General features: G+C 43.0%; 1 protein-coding gene across 4 annotated transcripts in view; it reads right to left on the bottom strand.

The window, feature by feature from the left end:
• The window catches only part of KIAA1210 (KIAA1210 ortholog), a 74,363-nt gene that overhangs the window by 6,733 nt on the left and 46,361 nt on the right, over positions 1 to 21,269 (bottom strand). For all 4 annotated transcript variants that reach the window (XM_008272926.4, XM_051827338.2, XM_002720213.4 and 1 more), the window contains 4 exons: positions 12,445 to 12,642; positions 8,192 to 8,297; positions 2,668 to 6,216; positions 1,527 to 1,690 (listed from right to left, as the gene is read on the bottom strand). In XM_008272926.4, the coding sequence (XP_008271148.1) occupies positions 1,527 to 1,690; positions 2,668 to 6,216; positions 8,192 to 8,297; positions 12,445 to 12,642 (4,017 nt within the window). The remainder of the gene's footprint in view (positions 1 to 1,526; positions 1,691 to 2,667; positions 6,217 to 8,191; positions 8,298 to 12,444; positions 12,643 to 21,269) is intronic.

Genomic DNA, 21,269 nt, shown 5'->3' with positions numbered 1-21,269 from the left:
AGCTTCTTCTGGGTCTCCCACGTGGGTGCAGGGGTTCAAGCACTTGGGCCATCTTCTACTGCTTTCCCAGGCCATAGCAGAGAGCTGGATTACAAGTGGAGCAGCAGGGACTCGAACCAGCACCCATATGGGATGCCGGCACTGCAGGCAATGGCTTTACCCAATATGCCACAGTGCCTGCCCAGAATGTTTTAAAATATTCATTTAAATTTAGAGTGATAGAGTCAGAGACGCTACAGACTGAAACAGAGATCTTCTTGCTTCTGGTTCACTTCCAAAATGCCCCCAACAGCTGGGGTTGGCACAAGTTGAGAGCCAGGAACTCCATCTTAGTCTCCCACCTGGATGGCCGGGACTGAAGCACGTAAACCATTATCTGCTGTCTCCCAGGCACATTATCTGGAAGCTGAATCAGAAGTGAAGTTCCTGGAACTTGAACCATGCACTCTGATATGGGATGCAGACATCTTAAGCATTGACTTAATGCACTCTACTGCAACACCTGCCCCAGGTGCAAAATTATTAAATGGAAAATTCCAGAGATAAATGATTCATAAGTTTTAAATCACATTCTCTTCTCAGTAGCATGATGAGCTCTCACTCCATCTAGCTCTTTACTGCCTGGGATGTGAAGCATCCTTTGGTCTAGCATATTTATGTCTTACACACTACTGGCCTATTAGTCATTTAGTAATTGTCCAGGTCATGATGCCACGGTATTTGTGTTCAAGTCACCTTCATTTTACATAATAATGGCCCCAAAACACAAGAGTAGTGATGCTGGCAATTCGAAAATGTCAAAGAGAAGCTGTAAAGTGCTTCCTTTAAGTGAAAATTTTTAACTTAGAATGGAAAGAAAAAAGTCACATGCTGAGGTTGCTAAGATCTATGGCAAGAAAGCATTTTATAGCCATGAAATTGTGAAGAGGGAAAAATAGTTTTGATGTCTCATCTAAACTGCCAAAGTTATGGCCATAGGACATGCTGTATGCTTAGTTAAGACACAAAAGGCACTGAATTACAGGACTTGTACTACCCATGGTTTCAGGCATCTACTGGGGATCTTGGAACATATTCCCTGCAGATAAGGGGAGACCACTATATTTATAATTTTATTGCATTGATAAAAATGCATATACCTACTTACAGGCATAAAATATCCATAAGAATAGTCATTCAGCTCTTAGCCCAGTGGCTACATTTGGCATATATTGTATGACTTAATCCTTATCTCTTAACCAACTTCATGGAATTCTGCTCAATTATTTAGGACAGGTTTTGATTTATAGACTCCTCATATCAACAACTTTCCACAACCCTTTAAGAGCACAAACTGGTACACATTTATATGAGTTTAAGGCAAGTCTTTCTCCTACCCCCTCACCACCACCAGAGAAGCCCTTCTGGCTTGCCTAATATTCCTAAAGATGGGTCAGAAGTATGTGTCTGGCAAAGTTCCCAGTGGAAGCTCAAATGGTGGCTCCAGCAACCATTTGGAGTATTTTCTGGGTGGCCCCAGGTCCTACCACATAAACAGGCTCCTTAGTCGCAGCCTCTGCTCCAGTTCTGTCCTTGAATTTTGATGGTCTCATAGGTACAGGAGTCTGGAAACCCTTTTGCTTCTGCTTTGCCATGGTTATCCAAGCTGGCTCTGAGATAGCACTGTCTGATTGTTGACCAGGATGCTTTCCTGACAAAGGAATGAAAGGAGTTAGGACTGAAGCAAGGCAGGCAGGGTCTTAGCCTTAGTCCCACCTGGGACAATCATGTCCCAAGTGGGATCCTTGTGAGTTGCCAAATGAAAATGAACAGATCTCTAGTAGATAAGCACCCCTCCTTTGCCTACAACCTTACAAGTCAAGTTCTTGGGTGATCAAGAAGCTGTACTTCAAAATAGGCATACTGTCCCCTTACTGGACCCCTTCCTTCCTTTGTTCATCCTATGTCCCGTACTCCAATCAAGATATGATAATGGTTGCCAGTGGGGCTGAGAAAACTCCTAAGAAGCAAGAAGCTCAGGCCATTGATGTCCTTTCTCTGTCTCCAAGGAAAATATAGTATTTGTTACCCAGTCATAGTCCCCCAGGCAAGTGTGTGGTTACAGGCAGATATAAGACTATGTGTGTGAAGGTACAAAGTTTTGGGAGAGATTTGTGTTGAAAATATCAGGTAGTCCTTTATTCTTAAGACATTTCTGTAGATAGGAGATATACCTCAGTGAATTACAGGGAATTCAGATTTAGGCTGAGAGTCTGAACACAGCGCTTTGTTAATGAGTTGCCTTTTAAGACTGTAAATGGTGTTGAGGAGGGGCATGATACATGTGAAAGTATTTTGAGAAAAGCATGAAATACTATCCAAATGTAAGGAATACAGAGCTTAGGGGAAGAGGGAATGGGCAGAGTTCATGTGTCTGTTACAGAATGTGAATGAATGTCCAGAGGGGAACCCCCCAGAGAAAGGGGAAGACTCAAAATTGACTATTTCCAAATCCAATCATGTAGAATAGGGCACTATACTGTCCCTAAATGCACGAGCCAGCTCCATCAAAGCAACAGTGCAGTAGGCAAGGCGAGGACAGATCTCAAGGCCCACACCATGCTAAGTTTTCTAGTTCTTCCCTCCCTTTAGCACCTTACTTGCCATCTGAAGAAACACAAATCTCACCTGGGGTCTTGTAGGCAGGTTGCTTCTGGGCCACAGCTTCAGATTTGGGCTCGCTCAGCTGCTTCCCCTCCAGCTCAGGTATTGTGGTGGTGGTCTCTGCAGTGTCCAGGAGCCCCCGGGACGCTCTTCTTCTCATCCGCTGCTCTCTACCTTCAGAGAATGGAATCGGGCCTGAGGGCAGTGGAGGAAGCTGGGCAAAGTTATCTAGTTTTGTGCTCTTATACTTCCGGGAGGAAGGGAGTCTTCTCAGTTGCACTCCAAAACATTTTTCAACGCCAGCCTCGTTAGTGGTGACATTGGAGCGGTTGTCATTATTTCCATCACCACTCTCAAGGCCTTCCCTCTTAGAGTACGTGCCCCCAGAAACAGGTGTTTTCGAGGCTGGGGCAAGGGTGAACTTCCTAGGTTTGGTGGTAACAGTCATGAGGTCTTCAGAGCCTGCGCTGTGCTGCTTGGTCTTGTTTGGAAAAACTGAGCCTTTTGGTAGGGACTCTCTGCCAGAATTGCCCTCCAAAATGGTTCCCTTGGTAGTAGCGCTCGTGGAGTTTGAAAGAACCTGTTGCTCATATTCAGAGTCTCCAAAAGGCGGTAAAGGGTTCCTGGGTTGCAGGTGCTCTTGAGGACTGCTCCGCCTTACAGGCCCATCCACTGAGCCCGCCGGGCAAGTCTGCGGCTGCAACTGCGACCCATTCAACGCTTGAGGAGCGCGTCTGGGAGGCAGGCTCTCTCTAGAAGGCCTCCACTCTTCAGGAGAGCTTTCAGAAACACAGGGGACTTCTTGCTGGCACTCAAACTTTCCCAAGGCTGGGGCGTTCTGTCTACGAGGCAGCTGCTCTTCAGCAGTGCTTCTCTTCACAGGAACGTGCTCTGAGGATGAGGGAACTTCTTGCAGGTCTTTGGGCCTGCCCACAGACTTGACAGAGTGCTTCAGAGGCAGCGTCTTCGAAGATCTGCCTCCCCCGGGGTCAGCCTGCTCCCGATCTGAGAACACTTTGTGATCCATTTTAGGCCTCAACAGAGACTTGGATGGATGCTTTGGAGGCGGGGGGTCCGTGCAAGAGCTCTCTTTGGGAGCCGAGTCCTCTGAGAAGATTTGCTGTGCCATAAACTTCACAAACGACCGGGAAGGATGGCTGGCAAGCAGCGACTTCTCTACTTTAGTCGTGTTTGTTAGGCGTGAGGATATCTCCTGCACTTTGGACTTGACAGAGAGCTGAGTAGAACATTTGGGGGGCACCGCCTCCCCTGACATGCGTCCCTCAACAGCAGCACTCTGGGGCCCTGTGGCCATTTTCTGGACATCATGTGTTACAGTGGACGGAGAAGCGTGTCCAGAAAGCAGCAGTTCTGCAGAAACGCCACCCTCAGGGGCAACACCCTCTGCACTTGCAGCCTTCGCCGGGGGCTGAGCATGGGGCCTGGGAGATTCCAGCTCCACAGACATCCTCCCCTCAGCTGCAGCACTCTCTGAACCTGCAGAGACTTGCTCAAAGGCGGGGCTCCCCGGTGCTTGTTGGCTGTGTCTGGAGGCAGTGGCTTCCCATTGCGCAGAAGCACTCGCGGAGCCTACGATCTTCTGCAGCTGGCTGCTAGGCCTGACCGAGGCCTGGGGAGGGCACCCAGGAGGCGACAGCTCTCCACAAACGTCCTCCTTCGCAGCAGCGCTTTCTGAGACGATTCCCTGGACTTGAGGAGTTGTCGAGGACTGGGGAGAATCTTCGGGGAGCAGCAGCGCAACTGCAAGGCCCGTTTCGTCAGCAATAGCCTCCGAACCTGACAACACATCTTGCTGATCCTGAGGCTTAATTAAGGGCTGGGAAAGCAGCTCAGGAGGACGCAGCTCCACGGAATCCTTCTCACCAGCAGAGCGCTTGGAACCTGAAGAATCTTCTTGTTCAACTACTGATTTCAACAGAGGCTGAGAAGCACGCTTGGGAGACAGCGCCTCCGGCGAAACAACCTCTCCGGTAGCTGTAACTTCTGCACGTGAAGGCACTTGCTGCTCAGCTTTTGGCCTCACAGAGCGCTTAGAACTCATTCTGGGAGGCAGTGGCTCCATAGAAATGCCCCAGTCAGTAGCCACACCCTTGGGATTTACAGAGACGTGGTGCTCAGAATTGGGGCCCTCCGACGGCTGGTAAGGGTTTGGGGGAGACACTGACTCCTCAGAGATGCCCTGTTCTGTCGAAGAGCTCAGTGGACTGGAGGAGAGCTGCTGCGGCAACACAGGCCTCCCAGTGGGCAGCGTCTGCTCCGCAGAACCGCTCCCTTCAGCCGTGTTCTTTGGGACTGAGCTGACTTCTGCTTGGTCTCTGGGCTTCCTCAGGGCCTGGGCGCGGGGTCTGATGGGGAGCTGTCCCTCCAAGCTGTTCAAATCTTCAGCACTGCTGTACTTCTCAGCACGACCACTCGAGCCTCTGGGGACTTTTTCAACTTGACACTCCTCAAAGGGTCGGGAAGGGTAGCTAGGAGCCTGCTGCTTCCCAGAGCGGCTTAATTGCATGACAGAATGTTTCGATTTGGGGAAGACTTTTGGTTTATCTTCAAACTTCCCCAAGGATGGAGGAGAGCAACCAGAAGCAGCCAGTTCCTCAGAATTGCTCTGCTCCTGGGTACCACTCTCTGAATCTGAGGTTTCCTTAGCTTCAGGCTTCCCCAGACGCGAGCGAGAATGTGCAGGGATCACTTGCTCCTCAGAACGACTGCCGTCCTCGGAATCATTTTCTGACTCTGAGAGGACTTCCTCAGCCTCGTGTTGCCCTAAGAAAGTGGAAAGGCGTAGGGGAGGCAGCCTCTCTGAAAAAATGATTTCCTCTGCCTCACCGATCATGCCGGAAATTTCACTCACTATAAAGGCCTGGATGATATTTCCAGGAGGCTCACCTTTGAAGGCAGCTGGGACGTCCTGGGCTGGCTGCATTTTGGATCCCTCCGCTGACTGGATCTGAGAGGGCTCCCTGATCACCTGGGCCGCCTCTGCCACTGAGTGAATGGCCTCTTCTGGCCTTGCGGAAGAGCTCTCCATCCCTGGGGAAGCAAGCGCCCTGGCTCGGAGCTTCTTGGCTGCAGAAACCGTATGTTCATGATAGGATGGTGGACCACTAGCCATCGACGCTTCCATGTTTTCAGGTAGAGGCTGGGGTGCTGATGTGTTTTCTGCCTGAAAATGGACATCATCGTTGCTACCACCCATGTCACCTTCATCTGAGAGCAACTTCTGAGCAGTAGCGGTTTCTACTTGTGGAGTTGTGAGCTGCTCCGTGACTTTTGTCTGCAAGTGTAGGTTCCAGAAAGAGCAGTCCTTGGCAGTCTTATCAGTAGGTAAGGACCCAGCCCCATCACCCAGGCCGTGTCCTTTACTGGACTGTACAGAGCTTCTTCCTTTGGACCCACACTCACTCATTCCTAAAGCATTTGCTCCTACTCGTCTACATCTTCCACGTACTGCTGTCATACCGCCTAGGTTCCCAGAAGCATCAGTGTTTGGGGCCTGTTCTGTTGTCTTATCATAAATTTCTGTTTCGTTGTTCTGTTTCTGGCTTGTGGGTTCTGTACCAACGGAAAATAAGGAAAGAAGAATATGTGTGCTGTTGACTTCACAAAATAAACATACTCTGCTGTGGCCCAATGAGTAGCTACTTTGATACTGATTTCTCTAGTATGAAGGAGCATCTACTTATAAGACAGAAACTTGGTCACCATTCACCTTCTAGAGTTGGAAATTCTTTAATCAAAAGGAAATCTCAGTTTCATAAACTAATTTCAAGGTTGGTGCATCAATAAGTTGGTACACTATTAGGTATGAGTCATGTCAAGAGGAAAAGTTCGATTAACTTTGAGGAAACTGAGGCAAGGGGGAGGGAAGTTTTCACTTTCCAGTTAGTACTTCTACTTTCAATTTAATGTTTATCTGAACGACTTGAAATTTTCTATGTGCATATACTGCATTTGCTTTAGAAAGACATCAACAGAAATTATCTGGGAGGTAGGATTAGGGCCACTTTTTCTTCAATCTCCTAGTATTAAAACAATCTTATACATACCAAACAATTCTTTAAATATATGCAGAATAATTCTTGGAATGTCTTAACAGTTACATCAGTCCACAGGCTTAGGTGAAGCACGAGACAGCAGTTACATAGATTGCTGCCTCTCCTCTCTGATAACTTTTTCTAAGGAACTTAGTTTGATCCACAGCTGGGTGGGGCCCTTGCTGCCTTTCTCCCTATCACTCCCATCCCTAGCTCCATTCAGTACTTTCATATCCAGCATAAATACTGAGAATGACTGGTTGTGCTCCAAACCAACCTCATTATTTGGCCAGGGAGTGCAGTGGAGGATGGCCCAAATGCTTGGGCCCTGCACCCCATGGGAGACCAGGAGAAGCACCTGGCTCCTGCCATCGGATCAGCGCGGTGCGCCGGCCGCAGCGTGCCGGCTGCAGCAGCCATTGGAGGGTGAACCAACGGCAAAAGGAAGACCTTTCTCTCTGTCTCTCTCTCTCACTGTCCACTCTGCCTGTCAAAAAAAAAAAAAGGAAAAAAAGGAAAATCAACCAAAGTATCTGCTCCCATGAGAACTGACTCAGTTCTGGCCTCTGTGTAAAAGGGACAGTTTAAAAACAGCAAGGAAATAATAAAAGAGGCAACTATTAGAAGATAAATCTGAAAAAATAAAGATGAAAGATTTCCCATTTCATCTTTCCTTTATTTTTACAGGACGCTTTTGTTATTATTCATGGGGAAATGTATTCACGGATATCCTGTCTTTAAACTCACATGTGAAATCCTTTCTGACAAAACACCAAATAATTGTTCAACTTAATTTGTGGGCCTGGAATTTTGTTTTATCAGATATTGTTTGAAATTCACCTGTCATCAGCTGGGGCATACATCCACAAATGCACACACACAAAAAAAGAGATAGCTTTTCACTTAGATGGTATTTCTTTTGGGGGATTTGATAGCTGTTGGCTGCCAAGGTCATCTGTCTACAGCTGTCCAAGCCCTCTTTGACCATGGATATGGGAACTGATCTCCCTGTTCACACAAGACCTTTTCTTTCTACCAGAAGAGAAAGACGGCTTTAACAAATGATTTGTTTGGCCACTTCCATTATTCCTGTCTGGTTCTGTTCTTGAGGAAGAATGTTGAAGTGGAAACTGCTAGTTGTACTCTGCTATCCAGGCGCATTGAGGAACCTGGCATAGACACTAGTCTCAGAAATGGTTCAATAAATCTAGAAACAAACCAAACACCTCTCTGGTTTGAAATTCATTTAGGTAAAATCAGTATGTAAAGATGATCCTTTATCTAAATTCCTAACACGTGTTATTATACACGTGTATTAACTTGCTGTCTAGATGGGGAAACCTGGGGCATATTAGTATGCATCTTAAGTGGAAAGTTCTCTGAGGACCAAGGACAGCTGTTCTGGGTAATTCTTGTTTTCAATTCCTATCACATAGCGCTGTGCAACGAAGCCTATAATACATGTTTCTGGGTAAAGGTGAAGATGTGCCAACCTTCACTGTCTTTGTTCAGCTTCTGGTCAGCATCTTTTGGTTTTCTCATACTCTTTTCTTCTTCAGTAACCAGTAAAAAGCTTGGCTCCTCCTGCTTTGCTTTCACCTAAAACAAGGAAAGAAAGAGCATGAAGTGCTCCCTAGCCATCCCTGCATGCTCACCAAGGAGTTAGGGCACATCAGGAAAACTAAGTCCTCATGCTGGGTATTTAACACCATTGAAGATGAAAGCTATTTTCAATGCCATCCATTAAGTGATCCCTGGGAATCATCTTACCTATTGGAAGTGGTTCATTCAGACCTGAAATTCCTAATCTGTGAATAGCAGTCTGCAGGAAGTGCTCTAAAACATCCCAGAAACTACTGAACCAAACTAGGCCATAAATCCGAAAATTGGGTTGTTGGGCCTGATGACAGACTTGCCCCCTTAGCAGAATTGGAATTCTTGGATTTTCTTCACCGGACTTGTGAGCCAATTCAAAGTCTGTTTGGCTTCTTTGCAGGGAATTTGGTGAAAGCATGAATTATGTCTTTCCAGCTCAAAAGAAGAAAAAGGATTGGGCTTTTGTTGGGGGTGGGGAGCACAAAAGAAAAAGCTGAAGGGTTCAGCCCTTATACTGAATGGATTGGAATTAATTTAGTATAAACAAGGTTTTCAGATAATTACAGTGAAGATCTGGAAATGCTGAGTAACACTGCACTTGACAGTGTCTAAAACTTGCACAGTGCCAGCCTTTTATGACATAATCTAAAGGCAAGCATGCAACTTGTTATGCTCACACTCAAAGTGCCTGTACAAACAGATACAATTCAAAATAATTTATCTTGGGGGCAAGTGTTTGGAGTAGTGGCTAAGATGCCTGCTTCCCATATTGGAGTGCCTGGGTTTGAGTCTCAGCTCTGCCCCTGATCCCAACCTCCTGGTAATGCACACCATGGGAGGCAGCAAGTGATATCTCAAGTAGTTGGTCCTTGCCACCCACATGAGAGACCTGGGTTGAATTCTTGGCTCCCAGTTTCAGCCTGGCTCAGTCCTATCCCCAACAATTGCAGGCATTTGAGGAATGAATCTGCAGATGGAAGGGGCGTGTGTAAAATAAGTAGATAAATAAAACAATTAAAAAAAATTTTTTTTAGTAAATGAAGTCAGACAGTCGTGAATTGAAATCTCTTCTCCATTAGTTTCTTGCTTTTGGACCTTGGGCAAGTTATTCCTTGAGTCTGTCTATGCCCATAAATTATGGATTGGGAGAAACTTCCTGTAGGACAAGCAGACCTAAGAAATTCCAGAGCATGGGCCAGTGCTGTGGTGTAGTGGGTTAAACCGCCGCCTGCAGAACTGGCATCCCATATGGGCACCGGTTCAATTCCCAGCTGCTCCACTTCTGATCCAGCTCTCTGCTATGGCCTGGGAAAGCAGTAGAAGATGGCCCAAGTGCTTGGGCCCCTGCACCCATGTGGGAGACCTGGAGGAAGCTCCTGACTCCTGGCTTGGCCAATTGGGGAATGAACCAGGGGATGGAAGACCTCTCTCTCTCTCTCTCTCTGCCTCTCCTTTTCTCTCTCTGTAACTCTGACTTTCAAATAAAATAAATAAATCTTTTAAAGAAAGAAGAAATTCCAGAGCACAGAGAAGGTGGTAGTAGCCCTTATCTTATATCCTATCTTATAAGTGATCCTAGACCTTTTTATCTCCATCCATGTGTCAGGGAGTATCATAGGGAAGGAGATGTGCCAGCCTTCTGAGAGGGTGCTGCCAGATCTTTATTCAATTAGGCTATTCAGAAGGAGGAAAAGTCAGACTGGTCACGCTAAGAAACCCAAAGAAATCATACTAAGCTTTCCTTAGTTGATGCTGCCCATCTCCCAGATTTGTGGTGTGGTGTTCAGGAGATAACACAAGTATAGGGTTTAGGGCCCAGTAATTGGTTATCCCTTGCTTAACACCAAACCAAGGAAATTATCTCAGGGCCAACAGAGGGCTTTTCTTCAGCCCCCTTACTCTTCTAACTGTTCTTTCAACTCATATTTTGTCCACTTTATAAAGCAAATGTGAGATGCCTAAGCTAGAGGCAACGTGGTGGGGTGAAAAAGTACTGTACTGGAAGTCAGAAGACTGGATTCTGGCCCCAGCTCTGCTACCACCTGGCTTTCTGACTTCAAGGAAGTACTTAAACTCTGTGCTTTAATGTGTTTCTCTTTTAAAATGCTTCTTCTATACAGTCTTTTAGTCTCTCCCAACTCTGATTTACAGCTTCCTACTTTTACCCCAGAATCATGGGGAAACTGGATGTTTGATTAAAGTGAATTTTCTAGCTAGATGACAGATTCTTTTAAACACCAGCATCTTTTATTCTTAGCTTTTAGTGGAAATCATTTCCCAAAGCATTGCTTCTTGGTGTTCTTAAACAGATATCTGAGAACATAATCCAAATTTTCTTGATGACATGGATAAATAATGAACATAATCTATTACACTGCACCATGATACAGTGTGCCCTGAGGGACCCTACTGAGGTGGCTAAGCTTCTTGACTCTGATACTAAATTGTTCCAGATTATTTCTGTCTTCTCTCTCTGCTATTAACTGTCACTTCTCTTTCCTTGAGGTCAGGTCTCTGAGTCTGATCTGTGGCTATATATATATTTTTTTTTAATTTATTTTCTATATTAGAAAGAGGGAGGGAGGGAAAGAGAGAGAAAGCAGGAAGGAAGAGGAGAGAGAGAGAGAGGGAGAGAGAGAGAGAGAAAGAGAGAGAGAGAGAGAGAGAGAGAAATATCTTCCATTCACTGGTTATTTCTGCAAATGGCCACTACAGCCCAGGGTGGGACAGGCTGAATCCAGGAGCCAGGAACTCCATCCGAGTCTGTCACATAGGTGGGAGGGTGCCATCTTACTCTCTTTTCCAAGCACATCAGCAGGCAGCTGCATTGGAAGTAGACCAGCCAGGACTCAAACCGCTGTGCCACAATACCAGCCCTCTGTGGCCATGTTTCTAACACAGTAGGTGCTATATTTTGAATAGGGTATAGCTCCCCAACTCACATAGATGTTTAAACCCCAAAGCCTTATGTTAGCAGTTAATGGATTAATATTAATGGTTGATAGATTAAGGGTGGAAGTTTGATTTGATTATGATGTCTGAAGGTGGGGCTTTTTGGAAGTGATTAGTTTGGATTAAATTGCTAGGTTGGAGCCCCATAATGGCTTTTTAAAGAGAGACACATAAACATGTAGGATGAGTGTGCATTCCATCTCTCTGCTTCCTGGTTCTCCATGTACTCACTCTTCCACACACTATTTCACCATTGCCAGCCTCTAACCTCATCAGATGATAGATTAATAGGACTGCCTGATTTTGGACTGTGAACCTCCAAAACTGTGAACTAAAATAAACTTGCTTTCTTCCTAAAGAAAGGTATTTTATTTTTTAAAAGATTTTTTTAAAATTTATTTGAAAGGCAGGGTTACAAAGGCACAGAGAGAGAGAGAGAAAGAGAGAGAGAGAGATCTTCCATCCACTGGTTCATTCTCCAAATGGCCGCAACAGCCAGGGCTGGGCCAGGCCGAAGTCAGGAGCCAGAAGCTTCTTCTGGCTCTCCCATGTGGGTGGCAGGGGCTCAAGCACTTGGGCCATCTTCTGCTGCTCTCCCACTCACATTAGCAGGGAGCTAGATCAGAAGTGGAGCAGCCTAGATACAGGGATGCTGGCACTGTGGTCTGCAGCTTAACCAGCCCTAAGAAAGGTATTTTAAAATATCAAAAGGCTGACTAATCCAGTAGATTTGCATAAGTATGGCTCTGTCTGCTAAATACTCCTGTGGCAGAACTTTGTGACATCTAGGTGGAAGAGTTAAAAGCTGAGTTCTGAATGTTTGGAGTTGCTAGAAGCCTGTCTTCCAAATGAGCTACAATGTATAACTCAAAGATTTCATCTGATCAAAAAGAATCCCGACAGGGGGCTAGGGTTGACTAATTTTTGCTAAGAGAGCTGAGAGAATGGTAACCAATAAGCTGAGTTTAAGTCACTGTTTCTACTTTTCTTCAGTTCCTTGTATGTAAGTTCCAAATAGAGAGGACAAGCTTTCTTACCCCTTACCCTTGGGGGTGTCAAGGCTGGGACAATACCCCCGATTTTGCCATCCCTACTGAGGGTGTGAGTCTCCTAAACCACCTCATTTCCACAGTGTGCAGATGTTGGAACTCATCTTTTCCTACACAGGAGTTTATTCCAATTCTTTTGAAGAACTTACAGTTGCTTGAAAGTTCTTCTTTTGCTTCCTGGGATTTAAAGTCATCTTGTGTCGAGCAGCTGAAGAATCTAAACAGCTCTGGCTGGTGGCTGGGGTGGGGAAATCACTGAACTTCTGAGTGTTTCCAGGAGAGGTAATGCTAGCAAATGCAGCCAAGGACTGTGTGAGATCGGGTACAGATGATGACTCAGTGAAGTTCTGGAGAGAGTGGAAGAAAATAAAGAGGTCAATCATATGTTGTTACTGGTCTCAAGAGTTGGAAATGCTCTTGGCTGAAGAATTCCTAAAGAAATCCTTCATGAACTACTGGCCTTTTTTTTTTTTGCTACATTTCTGGGCAATGGCTCATAAGAGGAAAGCTTCACATTTTTTACTGGGCCTCTTGTACATGAAAACAGGGAACAGGAAGAAGGACACGTTGCTCCCCTACTTTGAAAGCATTTAGGGGACCCCATTTTCTTCAGAATAGGAACACAAGCACTCAATGGAGTTAATAAGGTCATAAGATTTGCATATTCTTTTATCTAATATCCCTATATTGATAAAAGGGCCCCTGACTGGGGAAGGAGGTACAACCTATCAGTGAAACCCAGAACGGCTCTGGGATTTCTATGTTGGAGGGAACCGAATCAGGTTTGAAGAGGACCTGTCTGCATCCTGCATTTTCATAGAAAGCATCCTAATTTTATTTACACTAACTGGTCCTGAGTGCAAGGCTAACGGCAGGCCCTGAGGAACTGAGTGGTCTTACCTCCAGCGGGGTAGCAATGGAGCCTGTAATGTTGTCTTTATGGCTGGACTATATCTCTTCAAACAGTTTTGTTCTGAGATTTCTATTTGGATCCCTCTATAAGGAGCTTCAGAAGAGTTTTCTGTGGGCTTCTGGGTATAGCATTTTCCACCCTACAAATAGACACCCCAGAGCTCCTTCCATTCCTACAAAGCTTCGGGTTTTTGTGTTAGCAGAGGCTCTTTTAGAGACCCGGTGACATGCCATCTCTTTCCTGGACACTAGTAGCAAATGGTGTAATTTAGCAGGTAGAAAGACTTTCCATTTGTGCTGACCCACCAAGTTCCTTTCACATGAGTTTTGCATGGTGTCAGGAACACCTCTGGTATTGCAGCTCTTACTTGCCTTCACATTTCCCACCACCATTGTATATAGATCCAGCAATAACCTTAGCTACTATCTTGGTTCCAAATATGATCCTTGATGGCCTATAATTCCAATACCTGGAGACTTATAACACAATATCAATGGGTAGGCTGATAATAAATCCAGCTAGCAATTTTTTTATTCTGGGGAAAAAAAGAATGGAATGCTACAGTTGTGTTTCATGGAGTCAATCACACAAAATTAAGAATGCTCCCAAAGCCTTGGTTCACTTCTTTACGCAACTGTCATCCAATCCATGTGTTTATATAACACCTCTTCCTGATATTGTCTATCTCGCTTACATTATCTCTTGGAATTCGCAATTTAATACTCAGTGCATAAAGTAATATCTCTTGTTTTATTGTTCTGAACTTCTTCCATGCTTCAAGGTAGTCTTAGAATTCTGGTCTTTTGGGACTGGATGGTACCATCTATGCTCCCGCTAATCTCACATGATCTGTGTCCCTGCTATCTGTCTGACCACATATCCTACCGTTTTCTGCTCCAGATACCATGCTGGCTCACTGTTCTGCAAACACTCCAGGCATGCCCTCGCTTCAGGGCCTTTGTACTAGTTGCTTCCTCTGCTGGACAGGCTCTTCCCCCATGTCCATGTGAATAGCTCTTTCACTTCACTTCCTGTAGGTTTTGATTCAAAAACTACCTTCTCAGTGAGACTCTTCATGGCAAACCTACTTAAAAGGTTTAGCCCGACATTTAATAATCCCCTTCCCTCCATTGTTTTTCTCCTTGTCATTTTTATCTCTAACATACTTATATGTTTCCTTTATTTATCTTGTTTATTATCCATTCCCCTACTATAGTATAAATTCCATGAGAAAGGGTTTTCATGTGTTTTATGTATTTCTGTATCTCCAGCACCTTGAATTGTGCTTGGGACATATTAGATGCTAAATAATGTTTCCTTGAACTGGTGAAGTAACTACATTAAAAGCTTCCATCAGAAATTGCCTTTTAATCTTTAGAGCAAGCTTCTTTATTCTCTGTATCATTTTAGTTATTCTGAGATCTGACTAGCTTAAGACAAAGGTGGAAGTAGACAGACAAGGAGGTCTGTGGATCTGGAAACCCTAAAAGGACAACATGGAACTTGCTTTGCCTGAAAGCTAATTTATGATGCCTAGACAATAAGTAAATATGTATTTATGAAAGAAACATTTCCCAAACCTTACAGTATAAACACCACAAAAATATTGTTTACTGTAGTGAAACTCATTCTGTTGTATAACAGAAAAATCAGATTCAGTAAAGATTTGTCAATTTGTAGATTGGGTGTGTGCAGGACAGACCTTATCTGTTCCTAATCACAGCCTAAGCCAAGAGTCCATTAAACTTAATAGCAACCACATGTGTCCCTGTGATAGCTTGACACATATTAAGAGATCTCTGGAAGTTGATCTAAACATATATCCACAGCTGTCCTGAAACCTGAGCTAAAAATTAGAGAGCACAGCCATCAAGCATTATCCCAATGTGATTATGGAGTTCAAGCCCAGACAAGTGATTTGAAATAGCCCCAAAAGGATCTCTGTTGTTGGGTTTAGAGCATGTTGCATGAGTATAGAGTATGTGTCCATTCTATGACTTGCTTTCACTCACAAGTGAATTAAATAAACCATATAGTATCCTGAACTCCAGGCAGTATTTCTCAAAATATGATCTGGGAAGCCCCCAGTATCAAAATGAGTGTTAAAAAAGCACACTTTGGGGACATATCAAGACCTAATGGATAAGAATAGCAGAGGAAGGGCCTCAAAATAGAGTTTACAGGCTTTCCAGGTGAGTTTTCCAGGGGCCAGGGCTGAGAACTGCAGCCCAATACTCTGGTATGAAGAAGAAGGACCCCATTTTCAAATAGAAGCACAAGTGCCTAAATAGTTCCAACAGCTGCCTTAGAACAGGAGCCAGAAATGTCTGGATACCCTGTGAGAAGCGGGATGCCCTCTTAGGCCAGATTCTTTCTCTTGGCACTGTAGGTTAGGAGTAACCTAGAAAATTTATCACAGGAGCCAACCACAGAATTTTATGAGTTACCCAGGAAAAGTAATCCCTTCCTGGCATGTTTCTGAAAGAAAAGCAAGTGGAGAAAATGGACTCCTTTCTCTAGTTCTCCTACTCCACCCTCTGCTTCCCTGCACTCTGAGAACCAACACACCATGCTGGACCCAATGGTCATATTATTAAGGAAAACTGAGATATTTTCAATTTTTCTTCAGTATTTTAAAGGGAGTTTGAAGCAGACAGCTTGTGATGAACAACTGGCACTAAATAGGCTCCTTTTGGTTTTGGCATCTGGGAGATATGCCAGGCCTGGTACCTGCTAATTCAGAATCTTCCTGGAGAAGGAACTTGGATTGGGCCTTAAGCCAGAGAAAGGAATTCTTCAGCACTGTCTGGTAGAGGGCTGGACATTCCTTTTCTGTTGGCTGGGTTAAGGGCCACTCATTGAAAAAAGAAAACACATTTTAACTCCTTGTTTCCTTCCATCAAGTTTCTAGACCCACTGCAAAGTATGTCAGTCAAAAGTTGTCCTTTTAATGATTTCTTTTTCTGTTGCATAATGCTAGGATTTTCCCTTTTTCCTTTAACTGTTGATAAGTAAGCAATTGAATAGGATTAAAGAACGGTTCAGCTATCTTCTTGGAACAAAGGAAAGCCCGGATTGTTATGTCATAAATAAGAGCAGTACCTGGTGGTTGTTTAGACCCAGGCTTCAGCAAGTGTTCTCCTGAAAAATACACTCTGAATCTGTCGGTGAGGGTGTGGAACTGTGATGCTGGGGAGCTGGAATCAGTGAGCCATTCAGTCAGATTGGAAAGGCACATAGCCTTTGGAATGTATCCAGAAGCAGCAGAAACTCTTGGTAGGAAAAGTGGTTCTTGGTAGGAGGTTCCAGCACCAAGAGGTACTGGCCCAGAGTGTGAGATGAACATTGGCCTAAATTCTCCAATTAAAAGGTACAGACTGGCTAAATGGATTTAAAAAAAAAAAAAACATAAGACCCATCTGTTAGCTACCTACAGGAAACACACTTCTTCACAAAGACACATGCAGACTGAAAGTAAAAGAATGAAAAAAGATACTCCATGGTAACATAAAATGAAAATGAGCAGGTATAGCCATCCTATTATCAGACAAAATAGATTTTAACACAAAAACTTAAAAGAGACAAAGAAGGGTATTATGTAATGATTAAGGGATCAATTCAACAAGAATTATATATATATATATATATGTGACTATAATAATGTGACTATAATAAATGTGACTATAATATATATATTATATAATATTATATATGTATAATATATAATAATGTGACTATAATAAACTTACATGCATGCATGCCAGTGTCCCTGGCTATTTAAAACAAGTGTTAATGGATTTAAACAGAGACATAGACTCCCATATGATAGTAATGGGGGACTTCAACACCCCAATTTCATCAATGGACATATCAACTAGACAGAAAATCAACAAAGAAACAAAGAAACAACAGAGCTAATTGACACTATGGACTAAATGGACCTAACTGACATCTAAAGAACATTTCATCCTACAGTTGAAAAATACACATTCTTTTCATCAGTATATGGAACTTCCTCTAGGATAGAGAAAATATGCTAGGCCATAAAGCAAGTCTTAGCAAATTCAAAAAAATTAAGTTTATCTCATGTATCTTTTCTGACCACAATGGAATGAAGCTGGAAATTAACATCTTAAGAAATTGGGGGGGGGGGGACAAAATGGAGGAAAAGCAGCAGGATGATCCAAATCATGCTGGGAAAAATTAATAATTAAGGAGGAGAAAAATACACACCTGAGATAGGGTTATGGGAAATTCACAGAAGAAAACCCAGGAGAATAGCAGATTGTGTCAAGAGCCTTTGGAGATTACTGATGTCATACATAAGAGTGTTATTTGTTCAATAAAGAACAAGAGTCACTGTGCACTAACTTCCCATGCAGGACCTCTGTCCCCAAAGAGTTGTACTGTGAAACTTAATAGTAAAACTTGTTCTCAAGAATCACTTCTTTTTAGTATATTAAAAGGAGGAGTCTCATAAGTTATAGTTATCTCCAAGAGTACACAAAAGAAGTAACATCCTTGGGTTTTTCTTTAAAGACAATTAAGTTTCTAAAAGGGAAGAAGAGGGAGGAAGGAAGGAAAAAGAGAAAGGGGGGAAAAACGAAATCACCTTTGAGAGGCAATAGCATAGATCAGTCCTTGTATAGACAGTTGAGGAACACTTTTTTTAGTTTTTGTTTTATTCCATTTGTTCCTTTTTTTCTTTTTCTTTCTATTTCTCTTTTTCAGATAAAACGAGAGAGTAGGGAGGGGGGAGAATGGGTGGGAGGACAGGTATAGTGGGAAGAATTACTATGTACATAATGTTGTATTTATGAGACACATACAAATTAAAAATAAATAAATAAATATAAAAAAATAAATTAGAAAATATGCAAACACATGGAAACTGAACAACATGCTCCTGAATGAAAAATGGGTCATAGAACAAATCAAAAAGAGAGAAATTTCTGGAAACAAATGAAGATGACAATCCAACATATAAAAGCCTATGGGATACAGCAAAAGTAGTATTAAGAGTAAAGTTTATAGCAATTTGTGCCTACAACAAGAAATTGGAAAAGCACCAAATGAATGATCTAACAATGCATCTTAAGATCTACAAAAACAACAACAAACCAAACCCAAAATTAGTAGGAGGAAATAAACAATTAAAATTAGAGAAAAAATAAACAAAATTGCTATACCATTGGCCCAACTAACCAAAAAAGAGAGAGAAGATACAAATTGGGGCTGGCACTGTGGTGTAGCAGTTGAAGCCACTGCCTGCAGTGCCGGCATCCCATATGGGCACTAGTTTGAGCCCCAGCTCTCTGCTATGGCCTAGAAAAGCAGTGGAAGATGACTCAAGTGCTTGGGCCTTTGTACTTGCATGGGAGACCTGGAAGAGGCCCTTGCTCCAGGCTTCAAATTGATCCAGCCCCAGCTGTTGCAGCCAACTGGGGAGTGAACCAGCGGATGGAAGACCTCTCTCTCTGCCTCTTCTCTCTCTGTGTAACTCTGACTTTCAAATAAACAAATAAATCTTTAAAAAAAAAAAAGAAGATACAAATCATTAAGATCAGAGATGAAAAAGGAAATGTAACAACAGATACTACAGAAATTAAAAAGAATCAACAGGAATTACTACAAACAGCTATATGACAACTAATTGGAAAATGTAGAAGAAATGGACAGATTTCTGGACACAATCTACTAAAATTGAGTCACGAAGACACAGAAAACCTAAACAGACCAATAACCAAGACGGAAACCCTCACATGAAAGAAAAGCCCAGGACCGGATAGCTTCACTGCTGAATTCTGCCAGATTTTTAAAGAAGAACTAATTCCAATTCTTTTCAAACTATTCAAAACAATAGTTGGGAGGGAATCCTCCCAAACTCCTCCTATGAGGCCAGCATCACTTGAATTCCAAAACCAGAAAAAGATACAAAAAAGAAAGAGAACTAAAGACTAATATGCATTGTGAACACAGATGCAAAAATCCTCAGCAAAATACTAGCCAGGCAGATTCAAAAACACATCAGAAAGATCCCTCACCCAGATCAAGTAGGATTTATCCCTGGTATGCAGGAATGGTTCAACATATGCAAATCAATAAATGTTATACATCACATCAAAATTTTAAGAATAAAAACCATATAATTACCTCAATAGATGCAAAGAAAACATTTGATCAAATTCAAAATACTTTCATGATAAAAACTTTAAACAGGCACCAGTGCTGTGGCCTAGTATGTAAAAGCTACCATCTGTGGTGCCAGCATCCTATATGGGCACTGCTTTGAGTCCTAGCTGCTCCACTTCTGATCCAGCTCTCAGGTATGGCCTGGGAAAGCAGTGGAAGATGGCCCAAGTCCTTGGGACCTTGCACCCACATGGGAGACCTGGAAAGAAGCTCCTGGCTCCTAGATTCAGATTGGTGCAGCTCCCGCCATTGTGCCTATTTGGGGGAGTGAACAAGCAGATGGAAGACCTCTCTCTCTCTCTCTCCCTCTGCCTCTCTGTAACTCTGCCTTTCAAGTAAAATAAATAAATCTAAAAAAAACCCTTAAGCAATTTACAGATTCAATGAGATCCAAATCAAAATACCAATGACATTCTTCTCAGAGCTAGAAAAAAATGATGCTAAAATTCACATGAAAACACAAGAGACCTTGAGTAGCTAAAGCAATCATACAACAAAAACAATGCCAGAGATATCACAATATCAGACTCCAAGATGTCTTGGCAGTTACAATCAAAATAGTCTGGTGCTGGCACAAAAATAGACATGTAGACCAATGGAACAGACTAGAAATCTCAGAAATTAACCCATCTGTTTAAAATCAACTAATCTGACAAACGAGTAAAAATCAATCCCTGGAGCAAGGACATTCTCTTCAACAAATGGTGCAGGGAAAACTGGATCTCCACTTGCAGAAGTATGAAGCAATACCCCTACCTTACCAATTCTCATACAAAAATCAATTCAAAATGGATCCAGAATCCAAATCTACTACCTGACACCCTCAAATTACAGAAGATAACATGGGGAAACTCTGCAAGACATTAGCATAGGCAAAGACTTCTTGGAAAAGATCCCAGAAGCACAGGCAATTAAAGCAAAATAGACAAATGGGATTACATTAAGCTAAGAAGATACTGCATTTCAAAAGGAACACTCAACAAAGTGAAGAGGCAACCAACAGAATCGGAAAAAATATTTGCAAACTATCGACTGATAAAAGATTAATAGCCAGAATATATAAAGAGTTCAAGAAACTCACGGGGCCGGCACTGTGGTGCAGCAGGTTAAAGCCCTGGCCTGAAGCGCAGGCATCCCATATGGGCGCCCGTTCTAGTCCTGGCTGCTCCTCTTTTGATCCAGCTCTCTGCTATGGCCTGGGAAAGCAGAACATGGCCCAAGTTCCTGAACCCCTGCACCCGGATGGGAGACCCAGAGGAAGCTCCTGGCTCCTGGATTTGGATTGGCAATTCCAGGCATTGTGGCCATCTGGGGAGTGAACCAGCGGATGGAAAACCTCTCTCTGTCTCTACCTTTCTCTGTAACTCTGTCTTTCAAATAAATAAAATAAATCTTAAAAAAAAAAAAGAAGTTACGTGATATTACCAATTGATGCAGAGAAAGCATTTGACGAAATTCAATATACTTTCATGGTTAAAAAAACAACACTTAACAAACTAAGGATATAAAATATATATGAAAATTTCACAGCTAATATATTTAATGGTGAAAGACTAAAAGCTTTCCCCCAAGACCAGGAACAAGATAAGGATTTCAGCTTTTGTCCCTTCTATTCAACATTCTACTGGAAGTTCCAGCCAGAGAAATTAGTCAAGAGAAAGAAACAAAAGGCATCCAATTGAAAAGGAACAAATAAAGTTACCACAAATGGCATGATCGTTATGGAGAAAATTCTAAAGAAGTCTCATAATACTATTAAAGCCAATAGGTGAATTCACCTACACCGAAGGATATAAGATCAATGCACAAAAGTCAGTTGTATTTCAATATGCTAGAAATTAAAATCTAAAAATGAAATTAATAAAACAC

Source organism: Oryctolagus cuniculus, chromosome X (genome assembly GCF_964237555.1).
Source record: "Oryctolagus cuniculus chromosome X, mOryCun1.1, whole genome shotgun sequence".
In the NCBI taxonomy this organism is placed as follows: Eukaryota; Metazoa; Chordata; class Mammalia; order Lagomorpha; family Leporidae; genus Oryctolagus; species Oryctolagus cuniculus.
This window is presented reverse-complemented; position numbering and strand designations above follow the sequence as displayed.